Below are 17293 nucleotides of genomic sequence, written 5' to 3' on the forward strand. Positions count from 1 at the left end.
ACCGCCACTTCCCTACTTTTGGATTTTTGGGATATGGGTACACAATGATGGGAGTGTTCCTTGCAGATCTGATTGACTAGGACCTGGCATTTACCCCCTAGACTGAGAAAACCAAAATAGCACCCAGCAGCCAATTAGAGCTGCAAGTCGCTCTGTTATGCCACCTGCCAGAAATCACCAAAATGTCACTCAACTTCACAAACTGCAAAAAGAGTGTGTGCGCGCATGTGGATTGTGGCCCAGCCCTACTGTAGATGAAGAGAACATTCCACACACACCCCTACCTTCTGGGTGGTTGTGTTGGTAGTCTGGGTGGACGGCTTCGTGAAGGTAATCTTCACCGGGGACATGTGTGGCGGTAAGGAGTTGGCGATGCTCTGCATGATGCTGCTCATCTTGGGGCTCCCGCTGACGGGCACCGTGATGGTCTTGGTGACCGGCGTGACGGCCTTCGGAACCTCCTTCAGGAGGACGGGGGAGGAGCTTGAGGAGTTGGTACGGCGCCTTTTGCGGGGCTTCTCGTCGTCGTCTGAGCAGCTCACACCTGTCATGAGATACACTCCTCTGACGAACCCAAAGAGAAGGTCATTGCGTGACTCAATCCCCCCACCCTGCAGGATGAACCAGAGTCAGCAGTGCAGCTCAGCTAGGTAATTCAGACTCTGGACCTAATGGGCTGCATCCAACTAAGTCCTACTCAAGAGTAGACCCACTGAAATTAATGGACCTAAGTTAGCCATTTCCATTCATTTCAGTGGGTCTTATCTAAGCAGAAGTAACTTTAATGAAACCCAGTGATTATTTGGGGGGACAGGACTCCTTTAGGCAGCCATGTGTCTTAGCACACATTCCACTTCTTCCCTCCCCCCACTCGCTGCCATTCCACGCTTGAAACTGCTTCTAAACCTTGACAGGTTAGAGCAAGGGAAGCCAACATAGATCCCTTCTGATGCTGATGGATGACAACCCCCATCATTCCTGACCAAATGGCCATGCTAACCAAGGCTAATGGAGTTAAGAGTCCAGCAACATCTGGATTGAGACAGAAGTTTAACCCGTTGTGATTGTTCATTTTTTTCCTTCCGTTTACTTTTGAATTGATTATATAGGTGTTAATAGTTTGAGTTAGTAGGCTAATTCTCTACTCAATTACTGTTTCTCTTTCCCCTTTTTATTAATATACAGGAACACTTCAAACAAAAACAAAAAAGCAAACGGAAAACACTATACTATTTGAATCACAAGATAAAGTAGTGTTTTCTGAGCTATAAAAAAAAGACAAGAGAAAATACAAAAAAAGAGTCCAGCAACACCTGGAGGGCATCACATTAACCATCTCTGTAGAACAACGGAACAAAAATAGTTTCCCAGCCCTGTAATAAATATACAGGGGTGTGTGTGCGGGTACGTGTGCAAGTGTCTGCAGTCTCCGTTTGTGTTTCTTTGCATATAAACTCACTTAAATCATAGCTTACTCGGAAATACATACCATTTAGTGGCAGAAAAGGATAAAGCATTTTTAAAATAAAAAATGATAAAAATGAGCATCTATAACCATGCATATGCCCAGCCAGCAGCCCCTGGACTATAATTAAAAATAAATAAAAAAGAAGTCATTATCACCAGCCCTGGTAGGCCTCAGCCAGCGCATAATCCTCGGTGCCAATGCAAAGTTTGTATGCCGCTTACTCCATCATCTGTGATTCTCTGGGTGGTCATATGGAGGTCTCCTGGGGTGTGGGGCTTTGGCCTCAAGGACCAGCCCTAGATGCACCACTGACCCGAAGAGAGATCAATATTTATCCTTCCTCGCTTAAATTATCCAAGAGAAGGAAAATGATGCCATTTCCTTCCCACCACCTTGCTTCAAATTATAGCCCATTTCAAATAATTTTTTACATTTATCCATTTATTCTTGCTCAGCCACAAAATTGGTAAACACAAGGACACTTTCAAAAGTGGTTTGCAGCACTGTGTGAGAGTGTGTGTGTGTGTAGGGTGGGGAAAGCATGGAGCTTGCTGTTCGAAATAAAAAAATCCCTCTGGCCACGCTCAAGTCCTTGCCTACCTCTGATGTGGCTCTTTGGAGCCTGAGCCCAGAGTTTCCCCTTTTGAGTTTCAAACTACTACTATGTTCCACCTCAACCGACAGAGGCAGCATGCTTCTGAGTACCAACTGCTGGAAACCGCAGATGGGGGAGCTGCTGTTGCACTCGGGTCCTGCTTGCGAGCTTCCCGGGGGCACCTGGTTGGCCGCTGTGAGAACAGGATGCTGGACTAGACAGGTGGGCCACTGCCTTGACCCAGCAGGGCTCTTCTTATGAAATGCCACTCACTTTTGACGTAAACAGCACTTCCGCTTGGCAAGACGACAACGTTGGAAGCTGGACTGGCAGGCCTCGGGGATTTCACAGTGGCGATGCTGCCGCTTGGAACCGGGGTTGACGTCGGGGTGGAGGTGGTACTCGTGTAAGAGTAGGAAACCACCACTGAAGAAAAAGAGAAGACAATGCTTCTTGCATAAACTGGAGCCTTTTTATTTATTTACGGCATTCGTATGCCACCTATCCCCCATGGAGATCAAGATGGCACACAGGGTGTGTCCCCCCCCTGCAAATTTATCCTCACAACCCTGTGAGGTAGGTTAGGCTGAGAGCAGGGATTTGAACCCGGGTTTCCTCAGTCAGACACAGCAACACCACAATGGCTTACGACATCTGACCGGTGCCACACTCCTGTGACAGCTTAAAGGTGCAGGTTTACTCTTTTAACTTCTGGAACCTAAAGCACACTTTGTCTGAAACACTGTGAGACCCATCAAAATGAACGCATCTTTCACTCATTCAAAACCAGAGTGCCGTAGTCCCATGAAAATCCAAGTGGGCTCCCACTACATCTTTCCAACCGCAGTTCATGATCTTTTGGGAGCGCAAACAACTTCTTACCTTCCTCTGAAGCAAATCTGGTAGTTTCCCACAGGGTACTGGGAGAGGAGGTGCATTGTGGGATGCTGGCCAGAGACAGCAAAGCTCTGTGTGTGTGTGTGGTGGTGAGGGACTTGGTCAGACTTGCTTCAGCCTGTGGAAACCTTGGACAGCTCCCAGAGCTGCAATCCTTCAGCAAGGCCACAGCCAATACTCGCCTTGGGTCTCCCCACTGACAAACATTTGGATCCAAGAGCCGCCATTTTAATTTCATGACAATGCTCCAGAACGACATTACACTGAGGGGGAATTAAAATGGGAAGCTCCTGGGTTGAGCTGCCTGGTGCCACTCACCAGTGTATATTGGGGGGGGCACCAGAGGCCACTTTCCGAAGGGGCCCCTCAAACCACAAGCTGGCCCTTGACTTGGTAGTGCCGGGGGGCGGTCCTCTATATGAGTGGTTGAGGGGCACTGATATATTTGGCAAGGTTTAAGAAAGGACCCAGATGCTGTTGGACGTCAACTCCCATCCGTCCCAGCTAGCATAGCCCCCAGTCTGGGTCGATGGGGTCTGAAGCCCAACCACATCTGGAGGACAACAGGTTCTCCATCCCGAGTTTAAGGCCTAAGCAGGATGACCTTTTCGAGCATTCAGACCCTCCTCCTCCCATTCCCAATGTCAAAATGAGAGAGAGGCCACCTACCCTCACCTTCTTTGCTTCCTGTCTCGGCTGGGGAAGGGAGAGCCGCGTTGTGCTGGAGAGCCGCGTTGGCAACAGCATTTGCTGTGACAGTGAAAGCAGTCTGGGGAACCAGCCGGGGCATCAGAGGGACTAACCGGCGGCCTTCGATGGACCATTCGGAAGAGCTGTTGGGCCCAGACATGCTGAAGAGAAACACACTCCTGTAAACTGCCCATTCAAGTCAAAAAAAGCTATGATATAGTATTCAGTTTATTAATAAGTTGTTTATAGCCATAGGCTGTTACAACAAGTTATGATATAGTAACTCATTAATTCTATGCTATCATCACCACCACCACCACCACCCTTCACCAGAAGGTTCCAGGGCAGGTTGCAACAATTTAAAATTCAGGATTGAAAATGGTTAAAACCAATTACAGTCAAAGGAATAGGATCGGTCCTAATAACATACATCTCAGGTGTCAAGAGCCAGGGTTCTTCACTGTACAGATTCGGCAAATTCTGAAGGTGCCAGGCACACCTCCGTGCAGATAGAATTCCACAACTTAGGGGCTGCCACGGAGAAGGCCCTCTCCCAGGCCACCATTCCCCAAACTTCTGAGTGTGGCCAAACTACCAAGAAGGCCCCCTCTGTTGATCATAACACCCAAGAGGGTCTCTGTAGGGAAGGAGGAGGTCTTTCAGATACCCTACATCTAACACCCAATATTCAGTGTTATTTTCATTATATGTTTCCTGTTGAATTCATGTTAAGGCCATAGTTTTGGGGAAACAATTTTTAAAAAGTGAAAGAGATTTAAATAGCCCCCCTCTCATCTTACTTATGTGCAATAGTCGTCAACCGCTCATCGTTGACCGCCCTTCGAACTTCAGCTCGATGTCTTTCAGTTGAAATACTGTTGAGAGGCCAGAGAGTTTGACACAGAAAACTGGACCAGAAGCAAGACTAGGCTTCAAACTCCTTAAAAATCAAAGTGAAATGGATGGCTGCCAACAGCAATGCTATTCTGGGACTTAACGCTGGTTCACCTGCTCTGCCTTCAACGCAACACATACTGTAGCCCCGCAACAACGCCCTTTTGCTATATACATAGGACAAACAGGTTCATCTCCCCACAAAAATAAAGACTGGATACAAATGTGACATTTAAAAAAATGAAAACATTCAAATGCCCAGAAACCTCCGAGGCCAGCTTGGAAGTTGATGTTCTTCAGCAAAACAGCTTCAAAGGGAGATCCCAGCCACGGAATCGCTGAACTAGGGTTTTAAAGTATATTTGACTCTATGCACTCTGGACTTGATGAAGACCAAGATATTGTTCCCAATCTGCTAGCTTAAATACTACACAGTCCCTTTCTTCTCAAATGGGCTTCTCCAAGTTTTCTTCTCCATCAATAACTAGTCATTGTTTTGGGGATACATAAACAGCCAATGGCAGTTTTGTGGAAAGAAATGGACACCCTGGTTTGCCAGTGATTAACCATCTTTCTGTTGTAACTGATTGCCATTGCTATCTTTTGCAAGGTCAGCAATGTGGATAGCACACATTGGGAACATCCTGCTCCACTTACTTTCGATGCTTCTCAAAAATGTTTTGCCCTGAATTTGTTCTGTGCTGCATCGTCTGCTGTTTTGTATTACAGGGCTTTTGGTTTGGAGTTTTTATCATGTTGCTTTGATTGACCATTGTGCATGGCATACAGGATTTTTTCTTTCCTTGGAAGGCAGGGTATAATGCTCACTAATAAAAAGAAACTTTCATGTTGCATCTAGCAACGTTAGGCACAGTACATAGTAAAAGAACAGGCCCTTTTTGGTTATGGCACCTGTTCCGTGGAACTCTCTTCTGCGGGAGGCCAATCAGCCACCTTCTATCAGAGAGGAAAGCAAGTTGGTGAAAACAAAACTATTCTGCCAATTCACTGGCTGTTAGGATCTGCAGTATCAGCTGATTTCTGCTGCTGTTTCTTGCAGCTTTTTAAACTGATGCAAACTGTTTTACGATTCCTTTCCCAGCACCCAATTACTTGGTTTTAAGCACCGATGGTTTATACTACATCTTTTGTGGCTGAATTGGCAGGGTATAAACCCGAACAATGGAACAAGTTTGCTCTACCTAAGCACTCTGGAGAGTTCCCCAAGGAGGTCTTTCTTCTCTTTCGTGAGATCCCCCTGCGCACGCAAGGCAGTGATGACTCCGGCATATGCCTCCAATTCTGTCAAGGAAAGGAGATTTCAATCAAGAATAAATTTCGGGGATTGGGAGGGGAATCACTAGAAAAGTCACAGAATCACATAGCTGTAACAGGCCTCAAAGGTCATTCAGTCCAACTATATGCAGGGCATCTGCCTCTACAGCAGGAGTGGGGACCCTGTGGCCCTCCAGATGTTGTTGGACTACCATCCCTATTGTCTCTGACCACTGGCCATGCTGGCTGGGGTTGATGCAAGTTCCCTTACATCTGGAGGGCCACAGGTTCCCCACCCTGATCAACAGCATCCCCGACAGGCCTCTAATGAAGAGGGGGAGAAAATACAGTAGCAGGAAATTTTTCACCACATACGTACTGTTCTACTACAGGTGTAGGGAACATTTGGCCCTCCAGATATCGGTGAACTACAACTCCCATCACCCCTGGCCACTGCCCATGCTGGATGGGGTTGATGGGAGTTGTAATTCCCCAACATCTGGAGGAATGAAGGTTTCCCACACTTGCTCTAATACAACATAATAATTGAAGAGGAGGGGGGAAAAAAAAAAAAGCTCAAAGCTGTCCCAGATGGCTAATGGTCCAAAGACTTGGTACCTACATCAGGTAATATGGAAAGTTTTTCTGCATTACAGTAACGAGTCCCGTAATATCCACAGTCCAACTTGAGGACCCGGGTCTTGTTCACGCATGCCAGCGACAAGTCAGTGCCCAGAAGAGGAGCCCCAGCAGAGAAACCCTGAAGCATACCGAGTTTGCGAAGGACCCTTTTGCACTCATCCCTGCTGAGATCCAGAAGGGTTGGCCACACAACAGGCATCGTTCCTCGGTCGGTCTGCTCCCACGGAGCTCAGCCACCCTGCAAAGGTACACAAAGACGGGTGGTTACGAAGAAAGCAGCTTTCCACCACGCTCTTCCGACCACTGAAACAATCAAACTAGCATCAGCCATCTGTAATGCTTTTCGGAGCCAAACCACAACTCTGAGGGAGTTCAAAGAATTAAACAGCAGTTAACAAAGCCCCCGGCGTACACAGGCAAAGGAGGTCAGTTTCCCCCCTCTCACTCCTTGGGGCCAGATGGGAGTGGGCTGCAGAAATCTGATCTGTGTAGACTCCAAGGTGAGAACCCTCTGGGACTGTGGGACCACCACGGGAGCAGGTACGGTGGACAAGACCTGGAGTCAGGGAACGTAGGAGGCTGCCTTGTGCCAAGTCAGACCAGTGGTCCATCTAGCGTGGCCTACACTGACTGACCATGGCTCCCCAGGATTCCAAACACAGTCCCCTCCCAAACCTATCTGGAGGTGCCAAGGTTTGAACCTGGGACCTTCTGCATGCAAAGCAGGTGCTCTACCACTGAGCTGCAGCCTTTCCCCTATTGAGATGGTGGCGGAAATGGTGGGGTGGGGAGATTAAAAAGACCCTGATCCTTGCATCTCGACTGTATCCATATTGTGGGATCATCATCCTCACCACCACCACCACATGTCTTGAGAGTTCCAAGAGTTTCACAAACTTATAAAGAAACGCGCAAAATAGGTAAGGAATATTTTATTTTAGATCCTGATTAACCCCCCTTAAAGAGGGTCCTCAAAGTGGATAATCACCATCACCGTAAAAAAGTTTTTAAAAAAAGCATAAGAAGAGCCTGCTGGATCAAGCCAGCGGCCCATCTAGTCCAGCATCCTGTTCTCACAGTGCCCAAACAAATGCAAGAAGTGGCAACAATCAATGAAACAGAACAAATATTGAAATAATTCAGGGCCCCAGCTGAAAAACAAAACACACAGAATTCAACTGGGGGGGCGGGGGGACGCCAAGAAGGCCCTGATCCATGCACTCATCAACTGCAGCCTAGATAGCAGTAGAGCTGTTCTCTGAAGACTAGAACACGCAGGCAGATTCACAGGAGCAGAGGTGATCCTTTAGATACGGAACTCCCAAGTTGTTTGGGTTTTAAGACAGGAAGGGGGAACTTTCAGATCATGCTAGGCTCCATCATCGTTCCTGACCACGTACCATACCAGCTGGGACTTGCAGTCCAACAACAGCAGGGCCTGCTCCAGTCTGATTCCCCCCTCCCCCCCCCAAAAAACACCACAGGAGCAACTTTATATTTTCTATCATTTATATGTTGTGGTATTTAAAACCGTAAACTGCTTTGAGTGCCTTGGCAGAAATACAATTTTTAAAAAATCTATATGCGGGGAACCTTTGGCCCTCCAGATGTGGCTGAACTACAACTCCCACTAGCACCCAGCCAACATGGCCAATAGCCAGGAATGATGGGAGTTGTAGTTCAGCAATATCTGGAGGGCCCCATGTTTCCCTACCCCTGCTTTAAAAGGTCAAAATCTGCACTTCGGGAAGCTGGCTTGAAACATGCCGGGGCCAGCAAAATTGGTATAAGATGAATGGTAAGTGAATGAATCATCAGACACCCGCTGGGAGTTTACCTGCTGCGATTTTCAGCAGTCGATGTTCCCAGATGCTTTCCAAAGGCACCCCATGGCAAAATCATCACAGCAGTCCGATCTGTGGACAGACCGGCCTTCAACAGGGAAGGCGCATCTGCCATGAGCAGATGATAAGCTAATGCAGCAAGAACATAATTGTTTTGTAATCTGCTAAGAAAGCAGCATACACATTTTGTTAGCAAAAATAAATAAAATAATGAAGAGCAGCCTTGATGGATCAGGCTAAATGTCTATCCCAGGTGTAGGGACCTTTTGCCTACCCCAGTGTTGCTCTGGATGTTGGCCACGCTTGCTGGGGCTGATGGATGCTGTTACTCAGTCACATTTGGAGAGCCAAAGGTTTCCCACACCTGGTCCATCCGGTCCAGCATTCCGTTTTTCCACAGTGGCCAACCACGTGCCTCTGGGAAGCCCACAAGCAGGACACAAAGGAAATATCAGGAGCTCACCTTGCCTAAGGCTGTCTTGTTTATTTGAGACAGAAGTGAGATCTGAGCTCCCAATTTGAAGTTCAGGCCCTTCGCTGCTGTGCAACACAGCTCACACACTGGGAACAGTGGTATCCATTTGATTACCCTTAAGGTTGGTCTGGAAGCTGCGGCTGGTGCAAAATGCGGTGGCGCAACTGCTCACTGGGGCAGGATATTGCCAACATGTCACCCCGCTGCTGAAAGAATAGGCTCACACACTTCCTCCAGCCGCTCAAGCACTTCCTTGCTTGACCTGAACTATAATTTGCTGTTGCATCCAAATTGGCAAACCATGGTTTGCACTAGCCCCTCCCCCAACAAAAATTACTACTGCCTCGTAGCTTTGACCTTTTAAACACAAGAACTTCAGGCGCCTGACCAACACTTTCTTGTTCCAGCAGGCCTATTCAGACTATGTTCAGTTTTTAATTAAAATGTTGTGCTTTTACTGCTTCATTTTTTGTTTTGTGTGTACCCCGCTTAGAAATGTGAATTGTGGTTTATACGTGTCATAAATAAATAAATAACACTACAGAAATCAAGTAATCAGGCCTAGACAGCCCAACCCAGAGCCAAGAGGGAGATATCAGACAACTTAGTGGAGCCCCAAGGTTTGCCAAAGTACAAAAAAGGGTGAAAAAACTAAGTGGGGACCCCCAAAACAGCTCAGTGAAGACTGAGCAAGCTCAGCAACCAGCGCATGGACCACTATGGCCAGATTACCTCTGTCCAGGAGTGACCACAGATGGTGTATTAGCCAGGAGCCAGCCACCCCTGCAGCAAGGTCAGCCTGTGTTATTATCTCCCACGTTACGAATGGGAAGATACGAGTCTTGTACAGCAGCTGGGAGAGGCATTTAGGACTTTACTTGAGATGGGACTGCATTCAAGTCAATCCCAACTTATGGCGACCCTATGAATCGGGATTTCATGGTAAGCGGTATTCCGAGGGGGTTTCCCATTGCCTCCCTCTGAGGCTAGTCCTCCCCAGCTGGCTAGGGCCTGCTCAGCTTGCCACAGCTGCACAAGCCAGCCCCTTCCTTGTCCGCAACTGCCAGCTGGGGGGCAACTGGGCTCCTTGGGACTCTGCAGCTTGCCCACGGCTGCACAGGTGGCAGGGCACGTCACCCCTGAGCCACTCACTGTGGGGGGATCTTTAGCTGGCCCTTGACGCCCAGGAGACACGAGCGGGGATTTGAACTCACAGACTCTGGACGCCCAGCCAGGCTCTCCTCCCCACTGTGCTATCCATTTACTTCACAGCTTTTCATTGGGTTGGCTATATTGTTATACTACATTGTCCGGCAGGGGTGGGGAGGGATCCTGTGGCCCTTCAGTAGCTGTTGGGCTACAACTTAGGAACACAGGAAGATGCCTTACAATGAGCCAAACCACTGGCCCCTTTAGCTCAGTACTGCCTACACTGACTGGCAGTGGCTCTCCAGGGTTTCAGGCAGGGGTCTCTCCCAGCCCTACCTGGAGATGCCAGGGATTGAACCATGGGCCTTCTGCATGCAAGGCAGATGCTCCGCTGGTGAGGTACAGCTGTTCCCCTAACTTCCATCAGCTGCGGCCAGCAAGGCCAATGATGAGAGCTGTAACCCTGAAAAGTCTGGACGGTCACAAGCGTTCTGTCCCTGGTTTTCTTTTAATTGTCAGTTCCTGTACAAGACTTGTTTTGTGCCTATAACCTTCTTTATTCATGTCCCATTATCATGCCCATCTCCCCTCAAAGGAAAGAAATTGGGGGGGGTGGAAGAGAGAGAGAACAGGAATGGTCATTTAAACGGCCGAATTGCCACGGCACTCATTTATCAGAACTGAAAAACTATGCTGCTCTGAAACACCCAAAGACTCAATTCCAAACCGGTTAAGAAATCAAATTCCAGAACTATCAATTATTTACACCCAGCAACGTTGAGCAAATAAAGTACCGATGCAAACAAGAGATTTAACAGCCCTCCTTGCCTTTAATCTCAAAACTCAGGGGGAAGGATTAGGGAGTTATAAAAAGAGGAATTAAAGACATAAAACACACACACCAAATGAAAGAGAGAAAACTTTTTTAAATGGTGCTCTGCTTATAAGGCAAGGAGCAAAAACCCTCTTGTGTTCTTACAGACAAAATTTGTCAAAGAGGGAGAATGAATGGAAGCCCCATATTCAAAAGCAGTTTGCTCCTATTCCGCTGGTCTCAAGGCCCGAACTGGCAGGTAGTGGAGGAGGTGCTCATTTAAGTATTTCTAGAGCTTTATGCACTAATACCAGCACCTTGAATTGGGGCTGGTGGACTACACCTCCCATCAGCCCCTGCCAACACGGCCATACTGGCTGGGGCTGATAGGAATTGTAGTCCAAAACATCTTGAAAGGCCCCAGGTTGAGGAAGGCTAGCTTCAACAGTCCACCCATTTCCCTACCTCATCTGCAGGCAGAGAAAAATCGGGGGTGCTTCAGCATTTTTAGGGGATAAAACGGAGGCAAAAATGCAAGCTTTATAAGCATCTGTGTGGCTCTAGGTGGCACCACCATTTCCCCTCTTCCCAAACTCCCCTGGGCATGAGATACTGATGATGAAGGACTGTATCTATGGTTTATCTACGGTGGCTTCTATAGCTGTCCAGTGCGACACTCTCGCTCCACCCAATTTCAAGTGGAACGTTCTCACCAGAGTCTTGCTCAGGGGTCCCTCAGCTGAAGTCCAGGTGCACATTATTCCCCGATGGGAGAAAGTGGTTATGCTTTAACTGGAGATGGACCCAGACCTGCTGCAGGGTTGGGGGAGCAATGCGCCGTTTTCTTGGCCAAGGGCTCGATTCACAGAGGGGGCAGAGGAAGGTCCAACAGGGCTGGGTGGTAGCTGCAAGAATGGAGTTTGTGCCCTAGGACATGTCCCAGGAGTCTCTGCAATGAGCTGGGGCCAGGCTCCAGGGGAAGATGCTCAGGGCTTCCTGGAAAGGACAAAATCATTCCCTGAGTAAATGGAAAAGGACTGCCTTCATATCGATCCTGACTTATGGCGACCCTATGAAGAGGGTGTTCATGGTAAGCAGTATTCAGAGGGGCTTTTCCATTGCCTTCCTCTGAGGCTGAGAGGCAGTGACTGGCCCAAGGTCACCCAGTGAGCTTCATGGCTGTGTGGGGATTCGAACCCTGGTCTCCCAGGTCGTAGTCCAGCACTCTAACCACTAAGCCACAGCTCAGTGGCAGAGTGCAAAAGGCCCAAGCTCAATCCCTGGCGTCTCCAGGCAGTGGAAGCTAGTCCATCAGAGCAATGGGGCCCAAGCCCCACCCACCTCAGTCTGTCCTCAGCTAGCTCCCACCAGCCTGCAACCTTACTTGCATCCTGTCCAGCTGCTAGCTTCCTCCTCTTCCTCACTCTCAGGGTTGCGAGTGCAGACCTCAGCAGAGAGGAGGATGGGCACAAGACTAGAAGCAGTTGGCTTTGCCTCCAGAGACTGCTGGAACTCTCTGCCTTCTACCCTAGCAGTCCCAACAGGTGCCAGCCTCCGCTGCCTCCAGGTTGGGCTGGGAGAAAATCTGGAGAGCTGCTACCAGTCAGTGGGGACACTACTGAGCGAGATGGACCAGTGGTCCAGCTTATTTTATTTATCTTATTTAACTACATTTGCATACCGCTTGTTAAAAAAAGGAACCCTCTAAGCCAGCCTTTCTCAACCTTTGGGTCCCCTGATGTTGCTGGATTACAACTCCCCAGCATGGCCAACAGTCCAGGAGTTGTAGTCCTGCAACATCTGGGGACCCCAAGGTTGGGAAAGGCTGCTCTCAGCAGTTTGCAAAAAAATGAAAAGACAGCCTCCTATAGGGTCGTTGCTGTGCAGAATATGTGCCCTTGCTACAGGCTTCTTGCTCTGCTAAGTCATGGATCAATGTGGGCTGAAGCGATTCCACACCTGCCCTACCCTTCACACGCTCCGGGGAGATGAGGAGCACACGGCAGCATTTCTGATCCTCTAAACTAGAAACTGTCCAGACCCACAAACAAATGAGTGTTTGAAACAGGAAAGATGGAGAAACCAAAATTGCTTGTGTGATCTGATCTGCCTTCAAATTCATCCACTTTGGGGCTACTCTGACAAATAGCGCGTCTGGTCCCTAGGCTGAAGAATTCTCAAAATAGTATTATTATTATTAATATTATTTATTATGCACCCTTCGGCCTGAGGGCAGGCTACAACAGTTTTAAAAGACATTTAACAACAACTTGCAATCACAAGAATAAGGTGGGTCCTAAAAACATACATTTCAGGTGTCAAAAGCAGGGCTGTGGGTACGTCAAACCTTCGACTCCAACTCCTCTATTTTTCTACTGTCCGACTCCTTCATAAATGGCAAATGTATATTAACTGATTAATATTAATAAATTAATATTATTAATATTAAAATATTAATTTTATTTTGAAGCCGGAGTCAGAGTCGGTACATTTCTACCGACTCTGACTGCACCCAAAATTGCTTCCAACTCCGACTCCACGATCCTGACTCCACAGCCCTGGTCAAAAGGCCCCTACTGGGATTTGCATATAGAGATGGCGCACAAATTAACAATCACCACTTTCGCCTCCTCTCTTCCTGCATCCTTACATTTTTCCTACGATGTGGAGACCATTTTGCGCCTCATGCCAGTCAGGAACTCTCATGTTGCATCCCCAGACATGGCAGCTAACATCCTGACTGATTTGAAGGGGGGGGGAGAGAAGTCAGAGAAGACGTTCAAAGTGAGCTACAGGGAGCTTTGAAGAAACTCGGCACAGGAACCCTTTTTCACACTAGGAAACTCCAAAGTCCTACTCAGAGTAAACCCACTGAAATTAATGAACTCAAGTTAGTCATGTTTATTAACTCCAATGGGTCTACTCTGAATAGGACTAGCACAGAGTATTCAAGGGTGAAAGATTTCAGGGTCCACATAATTGCAGAAATTGGTACCAGATGCACAACTCAGCTTCTTGACCATCTAATTAAAAAAAAATCTAATTCTTTTGTTGCAAAAATAGACTTGGATGTGTATATGTGTGTTGGGGAGAGCCTGGTTAGATCTTACTAGCAGGAGGAGTGCAGGGATTCAGCGTTCTAGAGAACCGGAAAGGGCAACCAAAATTATCAAGGTGTCGCAGCAGCTCCCTGTCAAGAATAGCTAACTTTGGTCAAGCTAAAATGGTTCAACCAGAGAGAATTCTGGGAGCCTTGTGGATCCCTGGGATGCCCTACAGAGGGAGATCCACGGCTCAGCGCCAGACAGGCAATTTGCAAGTCAAAAAGATGTAACTGAACCTTAGCTGTTATCTCTTATCTGCTTCCTGAGATCAAAAGTCAGGAAGAGGGTGAGTAAATGGGGACATGACAGAGATGTATAAAATTATGCACAGCGTGGATAGAAATAAGTTTCCCTTCTCTCATATTACTAGAACCTGGGACCATCCAACGAAGCTGAAGTACTTCTTCACACGGTACATAGTTAAACTATGGAATTTCCACACACAAGATTTAGTCATAGCCCCAACCTGGATGGCTTCAAAGAGGATCGGACAATTCATGGGAGGATAAGGCTATCAACAACTGTTAGCCACAATGGCTACGCTCCACCTTCACCGTCAGCAACAGTATGCCTATGAATACCAGTTGCTGCGGATTCAGCAGCCAGGCTCTTCTTATATTCTTAGAGCGTTAACTGAAGGTGGAACCAGATCTGCTATGCGGTTGGTACATCTCATGCAGACTAATGCAAATTTGCACAATATGCATAACTCACACAGCTTGCGTAGTTGTGAATGCAATAGCTCTGCTGGATCAGGCCAGTGGCCCAACAGCATCCTGTTCTCACAGTAGCCAACCAGATGCCCCAATGGGAAGCCCACAAGCAGGGCATGAGCACAACCAAGTGATCCTGAACAACGGTACCTCCAATACCAGAAGCAAGAGAGCCAGCGCAGTACATTCACAGTCCTCGTTCACTCACTGCAAATCTGGCTGGGGCCCTCCTCCACAGAGTAATTAATCAACCCTGTGGTTAGTACAGCCCAGAGTTCAGCAGCTGCCTGCAGCTACATAAAGAGCATATCCATGCCCACACACAGGAACACATCTCATTTTGTAACCCGGCAGCAAAATCATCATTCCATTTGTTCCGAACGCCAAGTGTCAACTTGCCCAACTTCATCAGTTTGCAATGTGCATAATGCTACAGACGTTTTTTGCTTTCCTATCCCATAGCCAGTATAAACACTACCCCCCCCACACACACACCATTAGCCAAAAAGGTGACTCGATTTGGGCAAGGACACACTGTCTGAATGCTCTGCCATCTGGAAGTGCAAGTGCATTTGTAAAAAAAATATTTTAAAGTAGTTTTGTTTTGACGTATTTTAGGGTCTGTTTTGATGATGTTTTGATGTGTTTTTAGCGCTTCTGTTTGCCGCCCTGGGTTCCTGCTGGGAGGAAGGGTGGGATATAAATCAAATAATAAACAAACAAATAAGTGCAAAGCCCACGGGTCACAGATAAACATACCAGATTTGGCAGTGCGGGAAAAAAACCCAGTAATTGCAGAACACCAAGCGGCAAGGAGATGCCAAACTAGTTAAGGATGTCAACCAACTTAGGGATTTTTGTTTTAAAACTGACTGGCTGCATTTTAACCACTTCAGCGGTAAAATGTAAATATATTAGCCTGTTACCACAACCTCCCTTTTGACATGCAGAAGGAAGAAAGAGACAACTTAACTACCAAGACACAACTCATGCAGAACCACTATCTGCATTTTCTTTTTCCTTTTTTCAGTAACAAACCAGAGCCAAAGCAACCACTAAGAAGTAAATTCACCAAGTTTGTGTCCTTAATTCAGAGTCTCAGAGATTCATGCTTGTCCCCTCCAAATACCATTTATTTGGCATCGCCTTATCCCATCTGCCCTCTCGACCACGTAACACTCACCCCGCACTTGTAAGAAATTGTTCTTTTAGTGTGGCAGTACCTACGCTTTGGAACTCCTTGCATATTGACACCAGGTAGGCACCTTTGCAATAGGAGGGAGAAACATCAATAATTTGAGATATGCAGACGATACCATACTCTTAGCGGAAACCAGTAATGATTTGAAACGAATGCTGAGGAAAGTTAAAGAGGAAAGCACAAAAGCAGGACTATAGCTGAACGTCAAAAAGACTAAAGTAATGAAAAAAAGATTTATGTAACTGTAAAGTTGACAATGAGGACATTGAACTTGTCAAGGATTATCAATACCTCAGCACAGTCATTAACCAAAATGGAGACAATAGTCAAGAAATCAGAAGAAGGCTAGGACTGGGGAGGGCACCTATGAGAGAACTAGAAAAGGTCCTCAAATGCAAAGATGTATCACTGAACACTAAAGTCAGGATCATTCAGACCGTGGTATTCCCGATCTCTATGTATGGATGTGAAAGTTGGACAGTGAAAAAAGCGGATAAGAGAAGAATCAACTCATTTGAAATGTGGTGTTGGAGGAGAGCTTTGCGCATACCATGGACTGCAAAAAAGACAAATAATTGGGTGTTAGAACAAATTAAACCAGAACTGTCACTAGAAGCTAAAAGGATGAAACTGAGGTTATCATACATTGGACACATCACGAGAAGACATGATTCACTAGAAAAGACAATAAAGCTGGGAAAAACAGCAGGAAGTAGAAAAAGAGGAAGGCCAAACAAGAGATGGATTGATTCCATAAAGGAAGCCACAGACCTGAACTTACAAGATCTGAACAGGGTGGTTCATGACAGATGCTGTTGGAGGTCGCTGATTCATAGGGTCGCCATAAGTCGTAATCGACTTGAAGGCACATAACAACAGGCACCTTTGCTGTATTCTGCTGTAAAGCACCTGCTTAAAATATTTCTGTTTAGGCAAGCCTATCCAGACACATAGATGTTGATGTGTATTTTTAGCTTACTGCTGATTTTAACTGTCTTTTAAATGTTTTTGATTAACTTGCTTTTAACTGCTTTTATTGACAATTTTAAAATTTCTTGAAAACCACTTAGAGATTTTAACTTGAGTGGTATATAAATTTGGTTAAATAAAATAAATAACTAATTCAGCTAACAGTGCAAGTCAAATGTAAACCCAGATTAGTCTAATGGGAGTTACTCCCAGGTAACTGTGGTTAGGACTACAACCTAAAGCTTTCTGCTGATCTATGGATCTCCTCTTTACAGGTTTCAGCTCTCCTTATCCCTAATTTATAGCCATTCTGTTCCAAACAGATCTGGGAAACATGCAAGAACTTTGATACAAAGGGACAGGGATTGAAGCAGAGCATGCAAGAATGGTGCATGCAGCCAGAGATCAGGGACGGAGAACCTGGTGGTCTCCAGAAGTTATTGAACTACAACTCCCATCAGTCGCAGCTTGTATAGCCAATGATCAGGAAGGATGAAAGCTGTAGTCCGATATCTGAAGGGCACCAGGTTCCCTATCCAACCTTTGTTGTTATGTGCCTTCAA

The 17293-nt window shown here is 46.8% G+C and overlaps 1 protein-coding gene across 6 annotated transcripts in view; it reads right to left on the bottom strand.

Annotated features, from left to right (window-relative positions):
* Positions 1-17293, bottom strand: part of EMSY (EMSY transcriptional repressor, BRCA2 interacting) — a 53196-nt gene that overhangs the window by 32098 nt on the left and 3805 nt on the right. For 3 of the 6 annotated variants that reach the window (XM_061629038.1, XM_061629039.1, XM_061629041.1), the window contains exons 2-7: positions 6591-6699; positions 5747-5846; positions 4451-4525; positions 3630-3811; positions 2337-2489; positions 285-544 (exon numbers count right to left, since the gene is read on the bottom strand). In XM_061629038.1, coding sequence (XP_061485022.1) covers positions 285-544; positions 2337-2489; positions 3630-3811; positions 4451-4525; positions 5747-5846; positions 6591-6660 — 840 coding nt within the window. In that variant the 5' untranslated portion in view covers positions 6661-6699. Of the gene's footprint in view, positions 1-284; positions 545-2336; positions 2490-3629; positions 3837-4450; positions 4526-5746; positions 5847-6590; positions 6700-17293 lie in introns of those variants that run through there. The other 3 variants (XM_061629040.1, XM_061629043.1, XM_061629042.1) reach the window with 2 other exon arrangements.

Source organism: Rhineura floridana, chromosome 5, assembly GCF_030035675.1.
Source record: "Rhineura floridana isolate rRhiFlo1 chromosome 5, rRhiFlo1.hap2, whole genome shotgun sequence".
NCBI lineage: Eukaryota > Metazoa > Chordata > Lepidosauria > Squamata > Rhineuridae > Rhineura > Rhineura floridana.